The 23,462-nt window shown below is 42.2% G+C and overlaps 1 protein-coding gene across 2 annotated transcripts in view; it reads right to left on the bottom strand.

The window, feature by feature from the left end:
* The window catches only part of FRMPD1 (FERM and PDZ domain containing 1), a 1,188,014-nt gene that overhangs the window by 805,128 nt on the left and 359,424 nt on the right, over positions 1-23,462 (bottom strand). For both annotated transcript variants that reach the window (XM_078676303.1, XM_078676304.1), the window contains exon 2: positions 9,134-9,238. In XM_078676303.1, coding sequence (XP_078532429.1) covers positions 9,134-9,234 — 101 coding nt within the window. In that variant the 5' untranslated portion in view covers positions 9,235-9,238. The remainder of the gene's footprint in view (positions 1-9,133; positions 9,239-23,462) is intronic.

Here is a 23,462-nt window from a genome sequence, read left to right as displayed (position 1 = left end):
CTGATGATAAAGGTTTAGTTTTGAGAATATTGTCATATATTATATTATTTACTGACAGAGAACGAATAACTTGTGTTCTATCTATATATGAGCTATTCACTAGGACCTTTACGCTGGACTGCCACATGAACACAGCTCGTGATGTTGGTTGACATGACATCCTGCCCAGCAAAATGTCATTAAACAAACAGATCCAGCAATGGGATGCTATGCACCCTCGCCAGCAAAGGATAACCAAACACACTCTCCTAGCAACAGCTTACCATGCCATTGTCACCAGGCAATTATACCATCCAAGTACAAAATAATACACAGCCTCAGCTAAGTTTGTGAGAAGGGGGAAAAACCATCCACATGCCTGGAAGCTGTGCTCATCTAAGAATATTCATGCCAATATGTGAGAGGCCCAGCGAAGGAAGTCATGACAAGGTAGGCAGGGCAGTTTTACACAGCTCCGCAGATGCGAGACTAGAAGTAGGATAGGGCCATTATTAAGACTAGGGACAAAAACCCCATTCAACTTGCTCTGGCGGTCTGCAGGGGACTGAAGACGGGGTCTGTGGAAACTTAGAAGATTAGGAACTCTAGACTGCTAACTGTAGAACCTTTCACCATTCACGTCTTAGCTTTGAGGTCAGTTGCAGATCATTGGTGGCATTTAAGATCAATGAGGGATGGCAAACTTTTCCAGGTAACAAGCCATTAGTTGCACTGGCTCTTCACTTATGTTTAGTCCGTGTCTGTCCTTTGGTTGCATGCCTTTGTTATTTTACTCCTGTTCAGTTCTCTGTAAGTTCCCAGTCTCGTATCTCTTAATAATCCATAGTTATGCTGTGCTATCAATCAATCAATCAATCATAGCATTTATATAGCGCGCCACTCACCCGGAGGGGTCTCAAGGCGCTTGGGGGGGGGGGGGGGGCGGGGGGTCTGCTACTGCTCGAAGAGCCAGGTCTTGAGTTGCTTCCTGAAGGAAAGGTGGTCCTGGGTCAGCCGGAGGTGGATGGGGAGGGAGTTCCAGGTCTTGGCTGCCAGGTAGGAGAAGGATCTTCCTCGGTGGTGGCTCTGTGGATGCGTGGAACGGCGGCGAGGGCGAGGCTGGTGGATCGTAGCTGGCGGGTGGGAGTGTAGAAGGTCAGGCGGTTGTTGAGGTACCTGGGGCCCAGGTCGTGGAGAGCCTTGTGTGTGTGGGTGAGGAGTCTGGACGTGATCCTCTTGCTGACGGGGAGCCAGTGCAGGTCTCTCAGGTGTCCGGAAATGTGGCTGTGTCGGGGGATGTCCAGGATGAGTCGTGCGGATGCCTTGCTTGGCCTAATTCACTCCTCACTGTTGGACCAGTGTTTATCAGCAGAATCCTGGTCCTGTAAGCTGATTTCCAGCTAGGCTTGTGCTTGTTAAATAACCAGTTAGGAAGGGACGAAGTATGCTATACAGTTTAGGTAATATTATATTGTTTCTTCCCTGAAAACAACCAGCTTCAGTCACAATAAATAAAAAAAATCTAGAAAAAAATGTCAAATAAATATAATATCTTTTCAGACCACATCTATCTTTACATATTGGATTAAAACCAAAGTGACACAAAGGCATGACAAAACCAATATGTGACACAAAGCAATAGTAACACCGAAAAATAGCTCAATTTTTAAAAGGAAAGAAGGAAAGCACTGCAAGCAGAAGACACAATTACAAATTATCCTGTTCCACTATTAACATTTGATTATTCGTATATCACCCAGATCAGAGAAGATAATTACATAAGCAGACACCATTCCAGTAAAAGATTTTGACTACATAGATTATTAAATCACCACCAAGTCTACATAAATAAAACAGCAAATCCTGATACCTTAGGCGTTCTCATTTGATCTAATAAAAGGAATGCTGATGAGTACTGAAATGAGCAAGCCAATCAGTACAATTGAAGCCAGACTACTGAAAAGAATGTTTAGGACATTGTAATTTCATGTTAATATGACATAACTTGTATGTGTTGTAGTTTGACCCTCAACTGTAATTGCGTGGGTGTTTATACATTGTGTGGAAGGTCGTCAGCAGCTCTGTCATTTGGCTGGTGGGAACGCCAGATGCTGTTAAAACTCGCCCAAGGGCCAGGTGTGGCCCAAGGTTATAAAATAAATGGGTGGAGACCACTCAAGGTCTTTCCACCCCAATCCGTAAACCAGTGTTGGTGTCAATTATTGCTGTAGCTTTGGGCAATGCCCAATCGCATGCAGCGCCACTCACCCATCTTCACAGGGTGCAACACTGGCGACAAGGGTGGAGAAGAGACTGCACACTGCCAGCACTGAAACCGAGAACCAGCCATGCAGCGGAGCAGAAGCTATGCCCAAGGCAATCTGTGAGTCGGCGGCCGTGCGAATTTGCAAGCCGGCGGCACGCCGCCAACCATGCTACTATACGGTACGGCACAGCAAACTGCCTTCAGCAGGCCCTGGGGGGGAAACACAACGTGGATGGCAAACATCTGACTCCTGGCAGTCAAGGGAGACAAATTTATGCAGAATACTACTGAGCATCGCCCCCACAAAGAGCCTCCAGTCTAAAAAAATGCACCAGCATCTGGAGCAACCCAGATGTACCGTCCCACACTCTTCTGCCCATCCACATGGCCACCATCAAGTATTGACCAAGGCAACAATTGAGAAGACATACAGAAAAGAAAGTTAGTATAATAAAGAAGGACAGTTAACAAAAGAGCAAAGTCAAACAGGACCAAATTGGAAAAAAATAATAATAATAAAACTTGAGACAGCACAACCCCCAATCAGACAGAGAGATTGATGCTCACTACACCCTCTGAATGGGAGATGAACGGAACGCTGCCCAGCATCCGGGTCACGTCATCACGCAGCACACATTCATAGGTGTACTACCCCCATTCAGCAAGCTGGCTGATCCCACAACTGCATCCCCCAGATTGAAAGCCTGGGTAGGGTGTCTGGACAAATACTTTGTGGCCACATGCAAAACAGATGGCGCTGATAAATGTGTATTGCTCCTACACTTCCACAGGAGAAAAAATCTACCTTCTATTCCAGCACCTACTGAACACAGGTCCACCTACCGACTACAATGCCACTGTAAGAGCACTTAATGCTCATTTTGACCCACAGCTAAACCAGGATTTCGAGAGTTTTAAACTGCGCCAGACCAGACTGCGAGAAGGTGAATCAATCTATACTTTCTACACCAGTCTACGGAAGCTAGCGAGCATCTGCACAGTGATGAAAAGCCCAAAGAGATCCGCACCCAGCTAATCCAGAGGTGCCGCAACAAGACATTGCACGGGGTAAACCTAAAACAACCTAATATAAACCTAGACGACATCCTAATCCTCGCAAGGTCACACAACCTATCTGCTGCAGGTACCGACGAGATGGACCTAGCACTAACATGGATGTCAGACAAAAGCGTGATTGTCAAGATGGAGTGGACAGATGCAGTAGGAACAAAAGAAAGAGGGAATGGTCCCAGAGGGCGTTCAGTTCAGCCTCACAAGAGCAGGTGCTGATACTGTCGTGGGGGAAGAACATCCAATCCATGCCTGCCCCGCTCAAGGCAGAGCATGCTCCCACTGCGGAATTCCCAACCACTTTGCCTCAGTGTGCCAAAAGAAAACCCTAGGCAGAGACCCCCAGACAACAAGCCACTGAGGAAGATGGTACGCCAACTATCTTGTACCACCCTGACACATGAAAACTGCCCCTCAATCGACTTACCGAGTGGAAGACTCCTTGCTGGAAGAGGATGAAAAGGAGGAAACATTACTCATATGATTTACAAGAGAGCTGAAGAGGTGTTGGAGACCGCAACCAACATGCACAACCTGCATAGCAGGGTCAGAAGTAAAAGCAGTCATCGACACTGGGGCCTCTGTAAATGTCATGGGAATACAGCAGTACAATTACGTACAACCCAGGCCACAGCTAGTGCCGTCCAACACCAAAATATTTGCGTATAGAAGTCAATCACCTCTACCCCTACGCGGAAAGATGACAGTACCCATTTCAATCAGAAGTGAACCACATCACGACAACAATCCATGGCATCAACCAAGAAGCAGACACGTTAATCTGCAGCCCCTCCGCGGAGGACCTGGGTTTAGTGTAATTCGGGAAGAGCGGGAAGTCAAATCAAACGGATGACCTACTCGACCAGTTGCCGAACCTTCTCGAAGGACTGGGGTACATCAAACACCCACCCGTGAAACTACACATCGATCCTACAATAACGCCTAAGGCACTTCAGCACTAAGGCACCGCCGGGTCACATTACCTTCAGCCACTGGTGGAGCATGAACTACAAAAACTGGAGGAACAAGGGGTCAAAGAAAAAGTGTCTGGCCAACCCCTTGGGTCTCTCCAATGGTCATCGCAGAGAAGCCAAAACAGCTGGGGAAGATAAGACTGTGTATAGACATGCGGCTCCCAAATGGTGCTATTCAGAGAAAGCGCCATATAACCCAGTCCATGGACAAAATCATAGCTGACACCAACGGCTCCTGGTAGTTCTCCAAACTGGACCTGAAAGCTGGGTATCACCAACTGGCCCTGGTGGAAGAAAGCAGGTACATAACCACCTTCAACACACCTGAGGGTTGCGTCGCTACAAACACCTCAACTTTGGCACCGCCTCAGCAGCCGAGGTGTTCCAGAACATCATGCGCAAAATCCTAACAGGGCTGCCAGGCGTCCTAAATGTCAGTGATGACATCCTCATACACTTCCCCATGGAGGCTGAACACTACAAGCACCTCCGGGCCACGATGAAGCGTCTTCAAGAATATGGCGTCACGCTACACAGAGAAAAATGTCTGTTCCTCCAGCAGACCATAGAATTCTTCGGATACATATTCAACCAGAACATGATACAAGAAGACCCCTGAAAAACCCAAGCAATAATGAAAATACCACCACCCACAACTGTGTCTGAGATGTGAAATTTCCTCGGGACATCCAACCACTGAGGACCCTAACTCAGACAGACACAAAATGGAGCAGCGTTCCAGCAAATTAAAGGTTCCCTCCTCGACAACACCACACTGGTGTAATTCAACTTGGACAAGCGCACCAAAGTGCTAGTGGATGCCAGCCCAGTGGGCCTTAGAGCAGTGCAAGCCCAGGAAAAAGAGCCATGGCAGTGGGCAGCCCTAGCATTCACCAGTAAAGCGCTCTCACCCACGAGGCACTATACACCCATATTGAGCAAGAAGCCGTGGCGATCGAATGGGCGAGCTGGCATTGCCATCTCTACATAAGTGACCAGCCCTTCAAGGTCGTCACCGACCACCAACTGCTTGTCCCATTGTTCCAGGGATCAGCACCGCATCCACCTCCCAGAATCAAACGGTGGGCCATCCAACTACAGCAATACCGGATGGAAGTCGTCTACCGGCCGGGAGCGAATAACCCGGCTGACTTCCTCTCCCGTCACCCGAAACAGTCGAACACCCAAGGCGCAGTCCTAGACACTGAGACAACGGAGGCACAGATCAACTTGATCTCATCTGCAGCTTGCCCTCGAGCCCTGACACTGGCCGACATCAGAGAAGCAGCGGAAACAGACCCAGTCTTTACCAAAGTGCCAAATGCAGTCCAAGGGGGCACATGGCAGAATCTTCTACAGAATGCCAATGATTGGTCGGGGCAAGACTGTGAGTACCTCATGAAGATGTGGAGAGTGAGGAATTAACTTAGTATAACCCAGGAAGGCGTCCTACGCGGATCACGCATCATCATCCCAGCAGTGCTGCATCGTCACGTAACACAGCTGGCAAACGGGGGGCATCAGGGGTGGATGAAGATGAAGTCAAGGATGAGGAATAACGTTTGGTTTCCAGGATTGGAAGAACTGGTGGAAGAAACCGTGCAGTGATGCCCAGCATGCCAACTGACTGGCTTTCCAGGCAGGTCTGCACCAATCATCACCGAAGAGTAATGCAAAACACCCTGGGAGAAAGTGAGCATAGACTTCGGGAGCTTTCCAGATGGGAGGATCACGCTAGTGATGATGGACACATACTCCAAATACCCCATCGTTGAAGTTGTCAACTCAACGCTTTTAGACATGTGGTTCCCGTATTGGAAAAAGTGTTTGCAATGTTTGGTTGCCTAGTCGAAATCAAGAGCGACAATGGTCCACCCTTCCAGGGCGAGGAATTCAGCGACCTCTTGAAACTTCATGGAGTGTGACATCGCCCCAAAACTCCCCAGTGGCCCCAAGCCAATGGGGAAATTGAAGGATTCAAGAGGACACTCAATAAGATGCTGAAAATTGTGGTGGCTGAGCAAGCGGGCCCCGAGTACCACCTGCAATTGTTTCTAAGAGACTATAGAAGCAACCACACAGCACCAGCCAACACGCCCTGTGGACACTGATGTTCAACAGACCGCGCACAGACATGAACCCCATGTGCCCGTGGTGGGTGCTGCCTCCCTATGATGATCGCAGAACACACAAGCAAAGGGAATAATGGAACGCAGCAACCAGCCACAAAAGGGGTGGCAAACATTGTGACCTCCAGTCGGGGGATCAAGTGGTCATAAAAGACCAAAGAACTGGATGGAAATTCAGGACACCATACGAGCAAGGATAGTGAACAATAGTAAAGGTGGAAGAAACAATTATAACCACTGCGAAGTGACAGGACCATGGCAAGAAACATCTTCTGGTTCAAGAAAGTAGAGCTGGCCCACAACACCAAACCCCAGAGAGTGAAGGAGCAGAGGAGGGGGTTTGGTTTCAGGAGGGTGAGGATATTCAAACTCCCAGCGCACCAACCCCAGCAGCCCAACAAGAGATGACTGGCCACGATCAACATCCACAATACCGCCTGAGGCCGAACCCTCAACTAAGCCGATGGTTCAAAGACTTTGCATGCCTCCTAAATGATCGCACACGAACTGTTGCAAATGACTGAGTTGGGATGGGATGTGGAAGGTCAGCAATTCTGTTGTTTTGCCGGCGGGCATGTCGGATGCTGTCACACCTCACCCTCCTGCCAGGCATAGCCCGTGGTTATTAAATAAATGGGTGAAGACCGCTGGAGGTCTTTCCACCCCACTCCGTAAACCAGTGTGGGTGTCAGTTATTGCCCCGCGTTGCGAAAGGCCCAAGCTCATTATTGCACCACTCACTTCTCTTCACAGGGTGCAACACATTGTTACCCTCACCATGGGTGTAGTTGATGCAGTCCCAACGTCACTTGGGACACTATTAATAAATATACCACTGGGCAAGCGGGGGCAGGGAGAGCACCTGCACTAGGAGCTAAGATAGCCACACTATGTCTCAGTGTCTCACAGGCCCAACCATGTGGACTGCCTGTCAGCTGCTAACCTCCAACCATTAATAGCGCTCCCTAGATATGGGAGCCGCCGATACAACAGGCTTACCCAAATCAAGAAAAACAAACAAGGAATCAGTGGGCACTCTCTTTACATATAGTTAGCATATCTCTTTTAGCAATTCAAGCTCAGTCTAAGCATGTTGATGCCACATTTCTAGTATATTTTGAAAATATTTTATTTGCTTTTCTGGAATTTGATATGAGCAGGACATATATGGTAAAGTTTACCCATCTCTTCTCTATAGCATCTACTAATAATGTTTGTGTATCAATATACTACTATATACTGTCTAATTGAGTAATAGTAACAGCTCCTATTTATAATACTTTGAAAAGTCAACAACTGAAGGATGACAAGCGAAGGAAAAACAAGATAGCATTTGTTTCAAAGATTATTTGAATTTGTTAACATTCTATAACCCAAGCTTGGTAGATTTTGGCCTACAGTATATGTAATAGACATTTGACTATTTATTCTGGACTGCTATCATCTTAACAGTTCTCATCCATCATACATAGTCCATACAGTAATTTTGTGTTTGGATCGAAAGAGAAAAGTGATTATTAGTTTACTTCCACGCAAATGGGTATTCACATTATGTGAATAAAATCAGAGAGAAAGGAAATTGAGTAAATAGAGAGAATTATGGATTGAGGAGAGGATTTTACTTTATTTGAAAAACCCTGCATGGATGCTAACGTCGCCTTCATTCTCCAGGCCTGAAAAAAAGCAGAGCATTAGCCAGCCAAATACCGAAGTACACAAAGTCCTTTCTGCTGAATTCCATCCCACCATGCAATCTGTTCATTAGTATTCAATCTTAGTACCTATTACCAGATGTACAGCAAGCTACCCCTGACCATTAAGCAAAATGACAATACTATGTGTGCATCATTTACTCTACAAGGCATAGTTGTCTCGGTAAACAACCTTTACAACGAAACTTTTACAACGCACTACCATTACAACGCGGTCATTACAACGCAAACTATTACAACGCATTGCGCTGGGGGGCGCTCTAGGATAGGGAATAGGTTAATTTACTATCCAATAACCTTCCCTAGTGTCCACGGGGACTGGAGTTGGAATAGTAAATTAAACTATTCACTATCCAACACCCAAAAGCACTATGCGTTGTAATGGACTGCGATGTAAAAAACGCGTTGTAAAGGCAGGCATTGTAACAGCCTGCGTTGTAACGTCATAGATCCAGTTGTCTCGCTTAAGTGTCTTATTATAGCCTTATCGCCTACTGCCAAGAGCTATACCAAGAGCTAATATTAAAGGCCTTGAACCTGACTTATAAACCTGAGCCACAGGTGAGGCCTATAATGAGGATGAGGGCCTTTAACAGCAGGTTTAGCTCAAGGAAGAAGATCTATAAGTGTATTAGAACATTCCACTCACTGATGATAGAATGTTCTAAATTAAAAAGGGAGAAACAGAAAGAAAAACATTGGCATGTAGCAGCTCCGGGCTTATACCAGCCATTATAAGCCCGAAGCTACTTCACTGTCTTAAATGGAACTCTCAGCATTCCAATTTTCTAATATTAGTTAGGAGATTGACACAGGCATCATCTCTGGGGTGGTCTTCTTACGATGCAGTCAGATCATAGGTCTGGATGTTGAGCCCGGAATGTCTCACTTTGATTTCAAATCCCAAGTAAGAGAGTTGTCAAATCAATGTTACTTTAAAAAAAAAATAAAACCTATAAATAATTGATCAACAAATTGTAAAAAAAAAATGTAAAACCCTACCTGGGTAAATTATCTCTAGATCGACGTAGCCATCTTGCCACCATTTGCTCTATCCTCTTTGCCTTTCGTGCTTGGAATAAACTATTCTCCTTATCTTCCATTTACCTGAAATTCAATTAAAAAGAATGCTTGAGTATAAGATGCACAATATGTACTTAACAATTGTAGCATTTTCTTATTGCAGAAAACGTGACTCAAATTGCATTAATATTTAATAATAATAATGTTGCATGTGATGAAGCCACCCATTCAGTGGTGATAGCCCACTTGACAGTAAGTATGGCCTTATTACAGTAACAGTAGTTGTATCAGGAAATCCCCTAAAAAGATGTGGAACTCACCAGGGTCCAGATGTACGAATCCTAGAGTTTGCAATTGCCTAATAGTGAATTTTAGCAATTTGTTACACGGTAATCACAAACAGCAATGTAGAAATGTATGTTTCACACATTTAGTGATTCCCAGTGGGTCGCAAACAGACCTACCTCATTAATATGGATGAGGTAGGTCTCGGTTTGCGACCCACTGGGAATCACAAAAATTACAGGGATGGTGGCCTGCTGGGGACAGCAGACCAATGCCTGTGATTGCTTTTAAATAAAGCAATTATTTTATAAATGCAGGCCATTTTCCTTAAAGCAATTCAGTCACAAAACATTCATGCATACCATTGCAATTTGGTTTTAGGAAAGGATGCTCTAAACACGCCCCTTCCTAATCCGGAATTGCAAACCCATTTTGAGAATCAGTAATAGAATCACAAATTAGGGCTTTGTACATAGAAAAATGCTTTTTTCCTGTCACAAATGCTGACCTAAAATAAGCTTTGTATATCAGGCCCCAGATTACTATTGGTGCAGCACAATTTTGTCCATCCTTTACACATCACAAAATACGTCACAATTTCATAACAGATACATAACATCAATGTGCATTTAGCACATGTTTTGTCAAACAATATTAAAATAAGTATTGCCCTTGACATTATTTTATGTGCAGTCATTGTAGGATTAGTGAACCTTATCATAATGTGTGCCTTAGCCATATCAATTGATATAGTCTCTGAAGACTTGATCAATAAACCATTCTTACTTAGTAGGCAAGAACTCACTGTAGAAATGAATTTGACTTTCATAATGTGTGCCTTAATACATTAAATGACATTTACTGTTTAGAGGATTGAATAGAAACCATCCACATATACGTAGAATATGATTACCCTAGAAACAAAAATAATTATGTAATGTGTGCACTAATGTTTTATATTAGCATTGCAATAAAAATGTAGTTCCTAGACATACTGACACATATACATTGAAGATTTTACTGTATTGTCTATGTAATATGAATTTAATGTATATTCATTAGTGTTTTAATGTGCACACGCATATTAAATGTGCACCATTGAGTTAATACTTTAACCTGCCTTAAGTAGGCCTGATTACCGTGCTTCACAAATATTGTTTGCCATTTCTGTTAACATTATATTTCTTGCAGGTATTCATGAGCATTGTTAGTTGAAGAATAGATACATTAATCTACTAGCGATAGAGAGAGAGAGCCTGAGAAGAAGACCTTCACAAAAGAACATGGAGAGGTAGAGAGTTAACTGAAGCCCTATTCAGAAATGTTACACCCTGGCCTGTCAGAGAAGACAATGTCGTTCCCATGTCCAGTGTGAGATACTTTGCAAATGTTGCAGTCTACAATGTGAGAAGTGGAGAAAGACAATAGACCCATTTATGATGATTGCCAAAGGGTGTTGCTGAGGAGACCCGTGTGTGACTTAGGGCCTGATTTTGAGTTGGTGGTGTGGGATCAGTGCAGCATGTCACCGCCCTACTACCACACCTCCAAACTCCACTGCCAATCGCCCGCCAGATTACAAGCTATAATCCGGGTGGGTAGTCCCGCAGGGGCTGGCCGACGGTGCTGCCATCCAAAGGCTCATAGGAGAGCCTTAGAAAGGCAGAACTGTGGGTCAGTAACAGCGTGTTCCAGCATGGCATAGACTATATAGTCCATGACGTGCTGAAACTGGGGGTGCATATACACAGGGGGCACACCATGGGCCGCCCTGCATGCACTCCCATGCAGTGAGGGCCCCCAAAATGTCCTCACTGCCAGCAATTTCATGAGACAGCTGGCACAGAGGAAAATCGTAGGGCTGCAGTTGCCCGCCAAGCATACTGAGGCCGAACACCGCTGCACCACATTGTGGATCCCTGGCGGTTGCTCACTGCAATGGTGGTCCAACCGCTGGTACGGAGGTGGCTGGACAGCCACCGTGAATCTGGTGGTCTGCGGACTGCCAGACTTATAATCAGGCCCTTACAGTTTACACCGTTGGCGATCAGGTGCCTTCAGATTTTCCCCAGAACATTTAGAGAACTTTTCCTTGGACTTTGAGAAGCTTAGGCCTCTATGCTTCCTTTGATTCTTTGCTGAGTGTGATTTTCGGCTAAAACTTACTTTCCTGACCCAAGAAGACTCTTGACTGAGCTTCTGAAATGCTAACACCTTCCCTGCTTAGTTCTATTTTTCTTCTTGGAATTTCATAATTTTTCAGATCCTTTAGAACCATCCTTTTAGCTTCGACTTGACTTTAGGTTATTTAGATGTATCCATGTACAGAAGAAGAAATCTGAGGCTCTTCTCTCAGCATCAAATACTTTTATTAATCCTTTGTATTGCAGTGACTGAACTCCTTGTCAGTTTGATTTTAGTCCTCCTAAACCTCTTTAGGAGGTTAGGCCTCCCCATTGTAATTCTGTATCTTTATAGCATGGTGTTAAGAATCGTGTATCTTACTTTGATTCTTAATTTGTAAAAAAACCTTTTTAACCCAAGCTAATGATTCCTGTTGCTTATTGTGTAGGGAAATGGGTTACACTGTTAATGGAAATTGATTGATGTAATGTTACCTCCCATCACCTCTCAGGCAGAAAATAAAAGGTCTATCGGAGGACCAATGGTATGAAAGTGGGCCCCAAAAACGCTGGATCACTATCCAATCATAGACTGGTCATAGCCATATACTGCACACTCCACATAAAATAAACAAACATCCAGTGTTCACATTTCACGCCCGTTCTTTAAGCACTTATCTCAAGAGGTACCCAGTAATATCATTGTTTAAATAGTATTCTTTTTCAAATTACTTTACTATTTTCTTCTTTAACTATTCAGCTGGAAGTCTACAACACGCATTCTCTAAGTTTAAATGAGTTGACCTAGCTTTAGAGGAAGTACACTCACTTCTTTACACCACAATGGGAAAGGTACACTCTGAATCCTGCTCTGCCCCCGTCTTCTCCTCTCAAGAAGGGTGTGGAGGAGGGAAAAGTGAAGCATGAAAGAGAATGTGAGTTAGAAACAGATGTGAGGCAGAATGAGACAGATAAATGGAGGAGGAAAGGAAAAGAGTGGGACAATGAAAAGGCAGGAGACGGAGAGAGAGAGGAAGCAGAAGAAGAAGAGGGAATGAAAGAGACAGTAGGTGGAGTAGTGGGAAAGGGAAATGTACAGGTAGATACGTTTTTTTAGCACTGCTTGCCAGTAGCTAATTCATTTATTTTGCTGAACCGGGAAAGAGTTCTTTTATATGGATTAAGCTGCAAAGACCAGATGATTGACTAGCACAAAATCAAGGCTATCAGATGGTTCTGCAGACATGCATACTTTTACCATTTAGGGTGAGGCTTAATCCATGATCTGCTCTTAGAAACAGTGCAATTCCAGAAGGAGGTGCACCCCATCTGGCAGTCTCTGGTGACAGTCCCTCATATTCTGGTCCACCAGAAATGCAATCACGCACATCCTTGGCAGACAGGTTTACAAAATGTGCTCAGACCTAGGACAGAAAGAGTTTTGGATGGGCCCTGGTCATTTGTGGTTTGGAATGAGCCTATGGGTCATCTGAAACAAAAATGGATTTTCCAAGCAATCAAGTTATTATTAGCATCAGCAAACATGGCTCACAAAATATCCTGCAGAATGGACTTTTTACTGTGTCATGCATGGACTTACTTAGCAGGTTTAATGTGAATACTGATAACCTTGAATATAGAAGCACTCTGTAGCAATATACCTCAGGATAAACCCTTGGAAGTAATAGATTGGTATATCGACCGACAAAATATAATTTGCCCAAAAACATTTGTTCTTGACTACCTCCAATTAGTACTTTCATAAAATATGTTTGAATTTAGTGGCAGCTTATTCAAGCAGACAAAAGGGTTCCGTATGGGAGCTTCTGTTGCCCCATCAGTGGCAAATATGTTCATGGCCCGCTTCGAACATAAGAACATTGATAATGAAGTAGCTCCATTTTATGAATCAGTTACACATTGGTCGAGAGACATCAATGACATTTTCTTTATTTGGACTGACACTAATGAACACCTTCCACAATTTCTGTCCTGGCTGAACCTCTGTGACCCCAATCTCAAATTCACAGAACATATCAGCCGACACCAAGTTCAATTTCTAGACATTGTAATCCGACATACCATAGGACAGCTCGAAGTCAATTTATTTGTTAAACCGACAGCTAGAAACACATTATTACATTACAATAGTTACCACCTGCATGCACAGAAACAGAGCATACCATTTGGTCAGTTCCTGCGTCTTCCCAGGAACTGTTCAAATTTGTCCAATTTTGATGACAGATCCAATGCCATGAAAGAAATGTTCTATGAGAGGGGATACCCTAGATGATTATTTAGAGAAGCGTTCAAAAGAGCAAGATCCTTTAAACAGGGATTATCTCCTTAGGGAACAACAGAAGCCAATCACTTCCAATCTGGTTTGTGTTACGAAGCACTCTACGATGAATGAAAAAGTGAGACAAATCATCAGTAGCAACTGGGAATCCACTCTTCCTAAACCTTTGTTTGCGCATAGACACAATGAAAACATTGTGTGGTTAATTCTAGGATAAAGAATGATGTGCCCTTTATAGAAAAAACAATCAACGGAAAAACCCAGTTGTTAGGCATACATAACTGTACACAGAGCAAAGCATGTCATTCAGTCATTGAGAATGATACATTTACACATAATAGCTACAGGATTACACTAAAGATATGTGTGAATTATAAAACAGAGAACCTGATTTATCTTCTCCTATGTCCCTGCAATTTAGGCTATGTATGAGAGACAGCTCGAACGATGGCAACAAGGTTAACAGAACATCGCTCAGCAGTAAGAACAAATAAGACCACAGCCCCCCTGGTAGAACATATCTCTCAAACCATCACACTGCCGACGACAGAAGATGGCTTACTTTAGATAAAATAGAACTAATGCAAGAACCATTGAGCCACCAAATAGCAAAAACTAGAAGTTTTTTGGATATTTACATTAGAAACTTATAAGCAGGGCCTCAATGGTGAGATTTCTTGAGAGACTACGATCACGTATAATATAACAGTCGACTGAACAAGCCTGACTTCCAAGAGCCATAGCTACAGAAATAAACCATCTTGCCGTAAATCCAGCCACTGTAGATTTTGTGAGGGATTGTCCTCAATGCATTAATTGAGGGTGACATTTTATATAACCTGCCTTCTTTCTACTTTCCACTGTGTAGCCTATGCACAGGTCCATTGTATACTGAATATCTTAATATAGATAGACTGAGCTCAATAGTTCCTAAAGGCCTCCATCTACGTTTAATACAGCAAGCCATGTGGTACATCTTACATGCTAGGTACCGTAGGATACTTTTAAATCATGATATACTCTTATTGTGTATACGCCGCATTGGCACCTTGAGTAGATTCTAAAAATATGCCCATTTGACCTCATCGTAATTTTGTAGCTCTCTACTTAGGAACCATTCTCAATAGAACACAAGTTGGTTTCTGCCACAAGCAGGTCTCCACCTTCCAATTTGTGATTGTGGCAACGTCTAGGTTAGCAGTCTAGTTGTTTGTAACAATCTGGCATAACCGGATACCGATCTGCCCAGGAACCCTATATAATTGTATCTGGTCCTAGCGGACTCCTTTTAGACAAACCTGGACCTTACAAACCTACTCTTCACCAGACCAGACGTAATAAATACATCGTAGGACAGACTCATTTGTACCTGGTAACAAAACGATATGCATGTAGGAAGGGGAAGCATTTTCCCTATAATTATGCGCTCGACTATAACAGTTACACAGATAAAACTTTGGGCACTTTGGCAATCAAACATTGATATGAGACACATAACTGCATGCTCTAGTCTGTTTCTTCTTGGTGAAGAGTTGTTTGTTTGGTCTCCTTCTCATTTGTAACATCTGGACCACAACATCTGAATCGGCCTTTGTCTTGAATTTATGCGACTGCACTATACATGAGTAATGATTTGCTTAATGGTGGACCATGTCCCTGCACTCAGTATTTAATTAATTTCCGCTTACTCTCTGGTATCGATATACCATGGACACTAGACGGTTATTTTCACGGATCCTTCATTGCCTACTTTATTCGTAGTAACTGATAGTGATATTGCCACTATTGGTCTTCAACTTTAACAATAATGAACTTTGTCTGCTATTCTATCTTCAGAATAGGAAAAGACCCAGTCTTTGTGAATAGATATATGTATTCAAGCTCTGATATCCAGCATTGCACTTAAGGAAATTGAATAAGAAGACCTTAGCAAGAGCTCTGTCATCCAAGGTATACAGATAGACAAATGTAATCCCTCATCTTTCCTTTATGCAAACTCTTTTTCATTTCCACTTGCTGTTAGCCCTTGTGGCTCTTCCCTACCTGTTTCAGTTCTACATTTCCATTCAATCTCTTAACACTACTAGTAAGCTTTTGATCGCAACTCAATAATTTTTTTGATCATTTTTTTTATTTTCTTTACAGCAGTTCCATCAATGTTCTATGTGGACGTAGACATTGAATATCTGTACCAAACCCATCTAAGTTGTATATGTTATATTATTGATATGTGGATCACATCTGTCCACTTGGATATTCATTGCTCTGCATAGTGAGTACATACAATTTTTGAACCCCCAACCTTATTTGCAAACCACACATTGGAATATAGGGTACCTGGGTGTAATTCTCTGTCATGTCTGTCTATTGGACTGCACTGTATAGTAGATCAAATTGTATATATTCATCCACACATTTTGGTGATTTCTTCTCTTTTGGGTGTTCTTAATGCTATCCCTTGCGTCATCACTTCAATTCATGTTGTATATTAGAATTGATAGTAGGATCACTTTCCTACTTTTCTTTTTTATATGCACCCATTATGTACATAGGCACTGGTTTTTATCAACAGCAGTACATCTTTCCTAAATTATATACTTCCTCATATAGTGGGGGCGAGGGAAACATCTTCTTTGCTATAAGTACTTGAGCCAAGCATACTTGTCTTTGTCTATTATTTTCACAGGTCCAATTAGGTTACATCCGTGGCGTTCCTGATGAAGGCGATTTTGTCACTGAAACGCAAGTTAAGATATAAATCCACCGAGAATTTGCCACTTCTTTTTACCTATAAACGGTTTACATACTGTGTTGATGGATATTGTGAAAAGTATTACATATGCACAAAAACTTCTTGGTAATTTGATCATGTGTGGATTTTAATACACTTAGACAAAGTAATATGATGTCTTACCTTACACATAGCATAGGACTCAATTATTTGAGGCATCAGTAACTTGTCTTGATTTTATGATCTACGTTGTTTGATAACAATAAAAAGTATGAATGTTTTAGGTTTTGCCTGGCTCCATTCATCTCATTATATTGAAAAGTAGATTAAACAGCTGCCTAAGGTCTTTACACACACCACTTACGTAGCAGGTATTCTTGAAAAAGCAAGAGTATAGGGCTATAAAATGTATCCTGAAACTCTGCAGCAGTCAGTGAGAGCATCCCAAACAAATAGTTGTGGGTACAGACAGTGTCTCCTCTCACCCACATAGAGATTGCCTCCGACCATTATCTAGCTTAGCCATGTTTCAATTAAGTATACCACAGGATTATCCTTACTAATTTGTCCCTGGTTACATCCTCTGCGATCAGTTCAAAGACAAATCCCAAACCCTCTAATCATCAATTTCTCATCTAAAGAGCATCAGGCTTCCTTGCATCTGAACTTCAATGCTGACTCAATACTGCCTCCCTGATTAGAAACAACCATTCATTACTAACTGAGGTATCAGTAGTATATGACTATACCGAATGCTCCCTGGGTCCTGACAACACTTATTCAAAACCTTATAGTGTGGTAAATTAACTTAGGGTCGGATTTAGAGTTTGACAGATGGGTAAGCTATTACAAAAGTGACAGGTATCCCATTTGCTTAATAGGTGACACAGAATGCAATACACTTGTAATGAGGTGGATGGGATAGCTGTCATGTTTGTTACAGAGTAACTCCTCCGCTAGACTCTAAATCAGGCTAATTCTTCAATGGCTACAAAGAGAAAGAATGAATTATGTAAATCCAGCATGAATAGAATACTCAGAAAATAGTTTATAAAAATAGCACTGAATAAAATTTAGATTTTTGGGTTGAATTATTACAGACAGTTTTGGACCTTGTGTGTGTGTGTGTGTGTGTGTGTGTGTGTGTGTGTGTGTGGGTGTGTGTGTGTGTGTGTGTGTGTGTGTGTGTGTGTGTATATATATATATATATATATATATATTTATATATATACACACACATATATATTTATATATATTTTTTCACTGAAAAAACAAAGGTTACAAGGACGTTAGGCTCAGAATTCATATGCTCAAAACCAGAGCAATTCAGCAGTTATAGTTAGCTGAGCTAACTATAACTCATGCCCCCACAATGCACTGCTTATGACCTCACATATTACATCTCTCATGACATGGTCAGTGACATCACTGATGACCTCACTGAAGACATCTTAAATAGCACTGATTACATCATCCACAGAATCTGTGATGCACCCACTCACACCCCAATATAACCTTTCATACACCCACTTCAACTTCTACACTTGCATTCTCAAAACCATTGACACACCCATACCAGTACTTTCACACCCACTCACTGATTCATAGGTCTACACCCATATCCACTCAGTTACCCATACAGCCTCTCATATACCAACTCACTCACTATTACAGCCACTAATATATCCACTCATATACCCATACAAGAACTCACATAGTCAGTGACTCATAGAGCTACTCACACGCTTACTCATTCACTTATAGAGTCAATCACACAGGCATTTACTCACCTATACAGTTATACACCCACCCACTCATTTATTCATACAGATACAAAACATATTCTCACTCACCTATACAATCACTGACACAAGCACACACTCACCGATATGGCCACTATCGCAATCACTCACTCATATACTCCAAAACACACCTATACTGCTTTTCACATATGCAGTTACTTACACAATTACCACTGACAAATCCATTCACTCACCGACACAACCATACACAAACTCACTAGCCCATTGAGCCCCTCATATACTGACATTGAGACACCCATACACGTTACTCACACAACCAATCACTCACCCATACAGAAACTCATGTACCCACTCACATACCTATACAACCACTTAGACACCAACTGACAGACCAATACAGACATTCACACAGCAGGTCACTCACCCATACATTCACTGAGACACCTAATCACTCACTTATACCGTAAGTCACGCATCCACTGAATCATCCATACAGGCACTCATACAAACACTGATTCACCAATACACCTTGGTATGTATATTTAACACTCATAAACTTTTTAAAAACACTCAATGTCACTGGATGATGTCATCCATGATGTCATCAGTGATGTCATTTGAGATATCATCAGTGATATCATCATCATGTCACTGACCATGCCATGAATGATGTAATATGTGAGGTCATGAGCAGTGAATTGTGGAGGCGCAAGTTATAGTTAGCTCAGCTAATTATAACTGCTGAATTTCTCTGGTTTGGTACGAGTGAAATATCACCCTAACTATAGCATCCCTGTCACCTTTGTTTTTTTTAGTGAATTGCTAATGTTTTTTATCCTATTTCCTAACTATAACGTCCCTGTAACCTTTGGTTTTTTCAGTATATAAATTCACATACAAGGTCAAAAATTGTCTGAGCCTAACTATAACGTCCCTGTAACCTTTGTTTTTTCAGTTTGGTGTGGCGCCACCTCTGCACGCAACACCAGCGATATTTTGGGCTTGGCTTGTTGACAGCAATCTATGACTGTGACGAGGTATCCTCTGGCAAGCCCCCAGGGTCTAACCGGAATGAGCAATATGAGGTGGAGTCTTGTGAGGAAATCCTGGAGATTTTCAGCGTGAAGTTTCTATATTCACTACGAGCTGGCTGCCTCACTCAAAAGTTCAATGGAAAACCCTGGTGCTGGGCACCTTGTAACAGCTGTTGCTTTACGGTGAGGATTTATGGCTCCATTTTCGTGGTACAATTTTCTTCATGCCTTGCACAGGAAAGGATATTGTAGTGCTACTTTCTCTAGCTGAAAAACCACACGTCACGCAACACTATTTGTTTGAACATGCAGGACTGGCGCTTGTGTGTTTCCCGAAACCTGGACATCTTTAAAAAGAACCAGCAGCAAGGAGAGCGGGACATTACGTATCAGTGTGCACATTCAATACAGTGGTTTTGAAGAACTTTCAATTTGAGCTTACGTGAACTACTGCACGTTATTGCCACATTCAGCTGGTTGTTCAGCGTTGTTTATTTTAACTTTTATGCTATGTTTAAATGTCCTAAATCTAAATCAAGGAGACAGGTCTTTAAAAATGCCATTTGGACAATAAGTGTTGGCAGGATTGAAGTGATTTACAACCTGCAGCGCCAACAGTACATTTTGAAGGGTTAAGGATCACTGTGGTCATAGATACCTAAAGACTTTGTGTACAGAGTCTAAGCAGGCAAAGCGGGCACGATTGTACAATGTATATGTTCACACATTCCTACTTGATAAAGTTCGAGCACATTGAAAGCAGTACCTTTTCTGTGGGTATTTAAAGCATTTGTAATTTTTGTAACTCACTCATTGAGAAACGATGTGAGCAGCCGAAACGCGTCTCATTGATCTGTTTTGCTGGGCCTGAAGATGACAACATTTCATTAAAGCAGCCAATTAGTGAATCCTCGTGTGTGTGCTCCCTTTTTGGTGGATGAAGTTGGGATTTTGATTGATTTCTCAGGTGGTTGCGGCACCACCTCTGCACACAACACCAGCATTATTCGGGATTGCCTTGTTGACCGCAATCTATGACTGTGATGAGGTATTGTATCTGGCAAGCCCCCAGGGTATAACTGGAATGAGCAATATGAGGTGGAGGCTTGTGTGGAAGGCGTGACGGAACGCAAGGAAAACCTGGAGATTTCAGCGTGAAGTTCCTATATTCACTTCGAGCTGGCTGCCTCACTCAAAAGTTCAGTGGAAAACCCTGGTGCTGGGCACCGTGTAACAGCTGTTGCTTTATGGTGAGGATTTATGGCTCCAATTTCATGTTACAATTTTCTTCATGTCTTGAACAGGAAAGGATTTTATAGCGCTACTTTCTCTAGCTGAAAAACCACACACCACGCAAAACTATTTGTTTGAACATGCAGGACTGGCGCGTGTGTTTCCCGAAACCTTGACATCTTTAAAAAGAACCAGCAGCAAGGAGAGCGGGACATTACGTATCAGCGTGAAAATTCAATACAGTGGTGTTGAAGAACTTTCAATTTGAGCTTACGTGAACTACTGCACGTTATTGCCACATTCAGCTGGAGTTGTGTAAGCGTTGTTTATTTGAACTTTTATGCTATGTTTAAATGCCCTAAATCTAAATCGAGGTGACAGGTCTTTCAATGTTTACACTTAAATGTCATTTGGAAAATAAGTGTTGGCAGGTTTGAAGTGATTTACAACGTGCAGCGCCAACAGTACATGTTGCGGGGTTAAGGGTCACTGTGGTCATAGATACATAAAGACTGTGTACAGTGTCTAAGCAGGCAAAGCGCGCGCGATTGTGCAATGTATATGTTCACACATTTCTGCTTGATAAAGTTTGAGCACATTGAAAGCAGTACCTTTTCTATGTCCATGACTTGTGGGTAATTAAAGCATTTGTAATTATTGTGACTCACTGATTGAGAAAGGCCGTGCGCAGCCGAAACGCGTCTCAGTGATCTGTTTTGCTGGGTCTAGAGATGACAACACTTCATTAAAGTAGCTAATTAGTGAATCCTCGTGTGCGTGGTCTTTTTTTCGTGGATGTAGTTAGGATTTTGTTTGATATATATATATATATATATATATATATATATATATATATATATACATATATATTCAGGACACTAATGATTTCTTATGTAAAATTAACAATATTCTGTGGTGCAAGTACTATATCATGGTAACGATGGACTTTAGTTGAGTATATACATGATCAGACATCAATTTGGAACAGAGGCTTTCTAATATTTTTTTAGATCACGTTCATTGCTAATGACAATGTTATCCTGCCTCAGCCATAACACCTTTTTATTTTATAAGAAAATCTACCTTGAAAAACAGGGTACGGCTATGGGGCCATCTTTTGCCCCCACTTATGCCAACCTATATATGGGGTGGTGGCATGGGCTAAAAAAAATGTGCACAACATGAATAGCATTGTATAATGGGTGCGCTTCATTGATGATCTTTTTTATTCTGGGACGGAGATGAAGCACTCTCATGAGAATGTATTGACGTCTTGAACAGGAATGCCTTAAATATTAGATTAACAGCAAATTGGAGTGCAACGAAAATACATTTTCTAGAGGTTACATTGAAAGTTCATGACGATTCAATTCGGACCACCATATTCTCCAAGGAAACATCTTGTACTTCTGTTTTACATGGAAATAATGAGCACCCAAAAGCTCTGAAATAGAGCATACCTTATAGCCAGCTACTTAGAGCCTGCCAAAATTGCTCCAGAGAGGCCTTGTACCAAACTTAAGCTAAAGCCATGATAAAACAATTTTTGGAAAGAAGGGATCCTGATAACATTCTACCAGAAGCTTATCAAAGACTGTCACTTAAGAAAGTGATGAATTGCTTTTTAACAAAGAGTATAACAACTGGAATGACTGTACACAGGATTCAGGACCAGAGAATGAAATCACACGCTTCTTTTTGGAATACATAAAGAAACATCATCAAATTTGTTCTCTTTCAACTCTTAATTGGCACACGTTGCAACATGATGAGCATCTCAAGACCCACCTTGGCCAACATCTGAATATCAAATATGCAAAGCCCTGTCACTAGGTGACATCCTGACAAGATCTATGTTTACTGATGGAGATGGAGCAGAATGGTTTATCAGCAAAACTCTGGGGTTTAAAAAGTACAATAGCTGTAAAGCTTGTAATGTTGGACTAAACAAAACATCATTGGACACGTTTGATGGAAGAACATGCACCATTAAAGAAATAATTACATGCAACACAGAATATGTTGTCTATATTCTCAAATGAGGTTGCAAGATGCGATATGTGGGGAGCACTATGAACAGTGTAAAAGTAAAAGTATTTCTACACATAAGGGACTAAGTATCAAGACAGAACTTATCCCTTGGCAAAACAATTTTGGGAGGTGTACCAAGGGTACCTGAGTAGCCTACAATATTATGGCATTAAACATATTAAGGTCCATATGCGTAAAGGGAAAAGAGAACTAGAGCTCCGGAGGAGTGAATCCAAGATGATTATCCTTTTTGATAGCAGAAAAACCATGGGGACACAATCTAGATGCTAAGTTACATGTGCATATATGAGAGCCATAATATAGGGAAGTTTACAATAGCAGCAGTGTGAATGATCTGAACATGGATCAGAACATTGCTAAACAAATCCACGTGCTCACAACACAGGACATTATATGACTAACTGATTGACTACAGCATTTTACTGAAACCTAGATGACAAAGTTTTGCAGTAAAGCTGGCATCTGAGAAAACACGAGGGGAGTTATATGGGGAACAGTGCTGAGTTCTGGAATTGTAAATGTTTTTAAAAGGAGGTTTTTGGTGATTTTTATACATTTGCACACTGTTTATAGGCACTTTTATGAGAAGGTTCCTTTGTTGCATTAAGCACTTTGTTCCTTTGTTACATCATTCACTTTTCTTGATTGACTATATGGTTGTGAAGTTTTAAGTAACCCTATCACATGTGAGCAAGGCTACACGCTAGCTGAAACGCGTCATCCTGCCCGACATCTCGCACTATTCTTAAATAAAAGTCACTGCAGCCACCAGTGTGCAAGCTGATTC

Source organism: Lissotriton helveticus, chromosome 2_1 (genome assembly GCF_964261635.1).
Source record: "Lissotriton helveticus chromosome 2_1, aLisHel1.1, whole genome shotgun sequence".
Classification (NCBI taxonomy): domain Eukaryota; kingdom Metazoa; phylum Chordata; class Amphibia; order Caudata; family Salamandridae; genus Lissotriton; species Lissotriton helveticus.
Note: the sequence above shows the minus strand (reverse complement) of the source record. Positions and strands in the feature narration are given on the sequence as shown.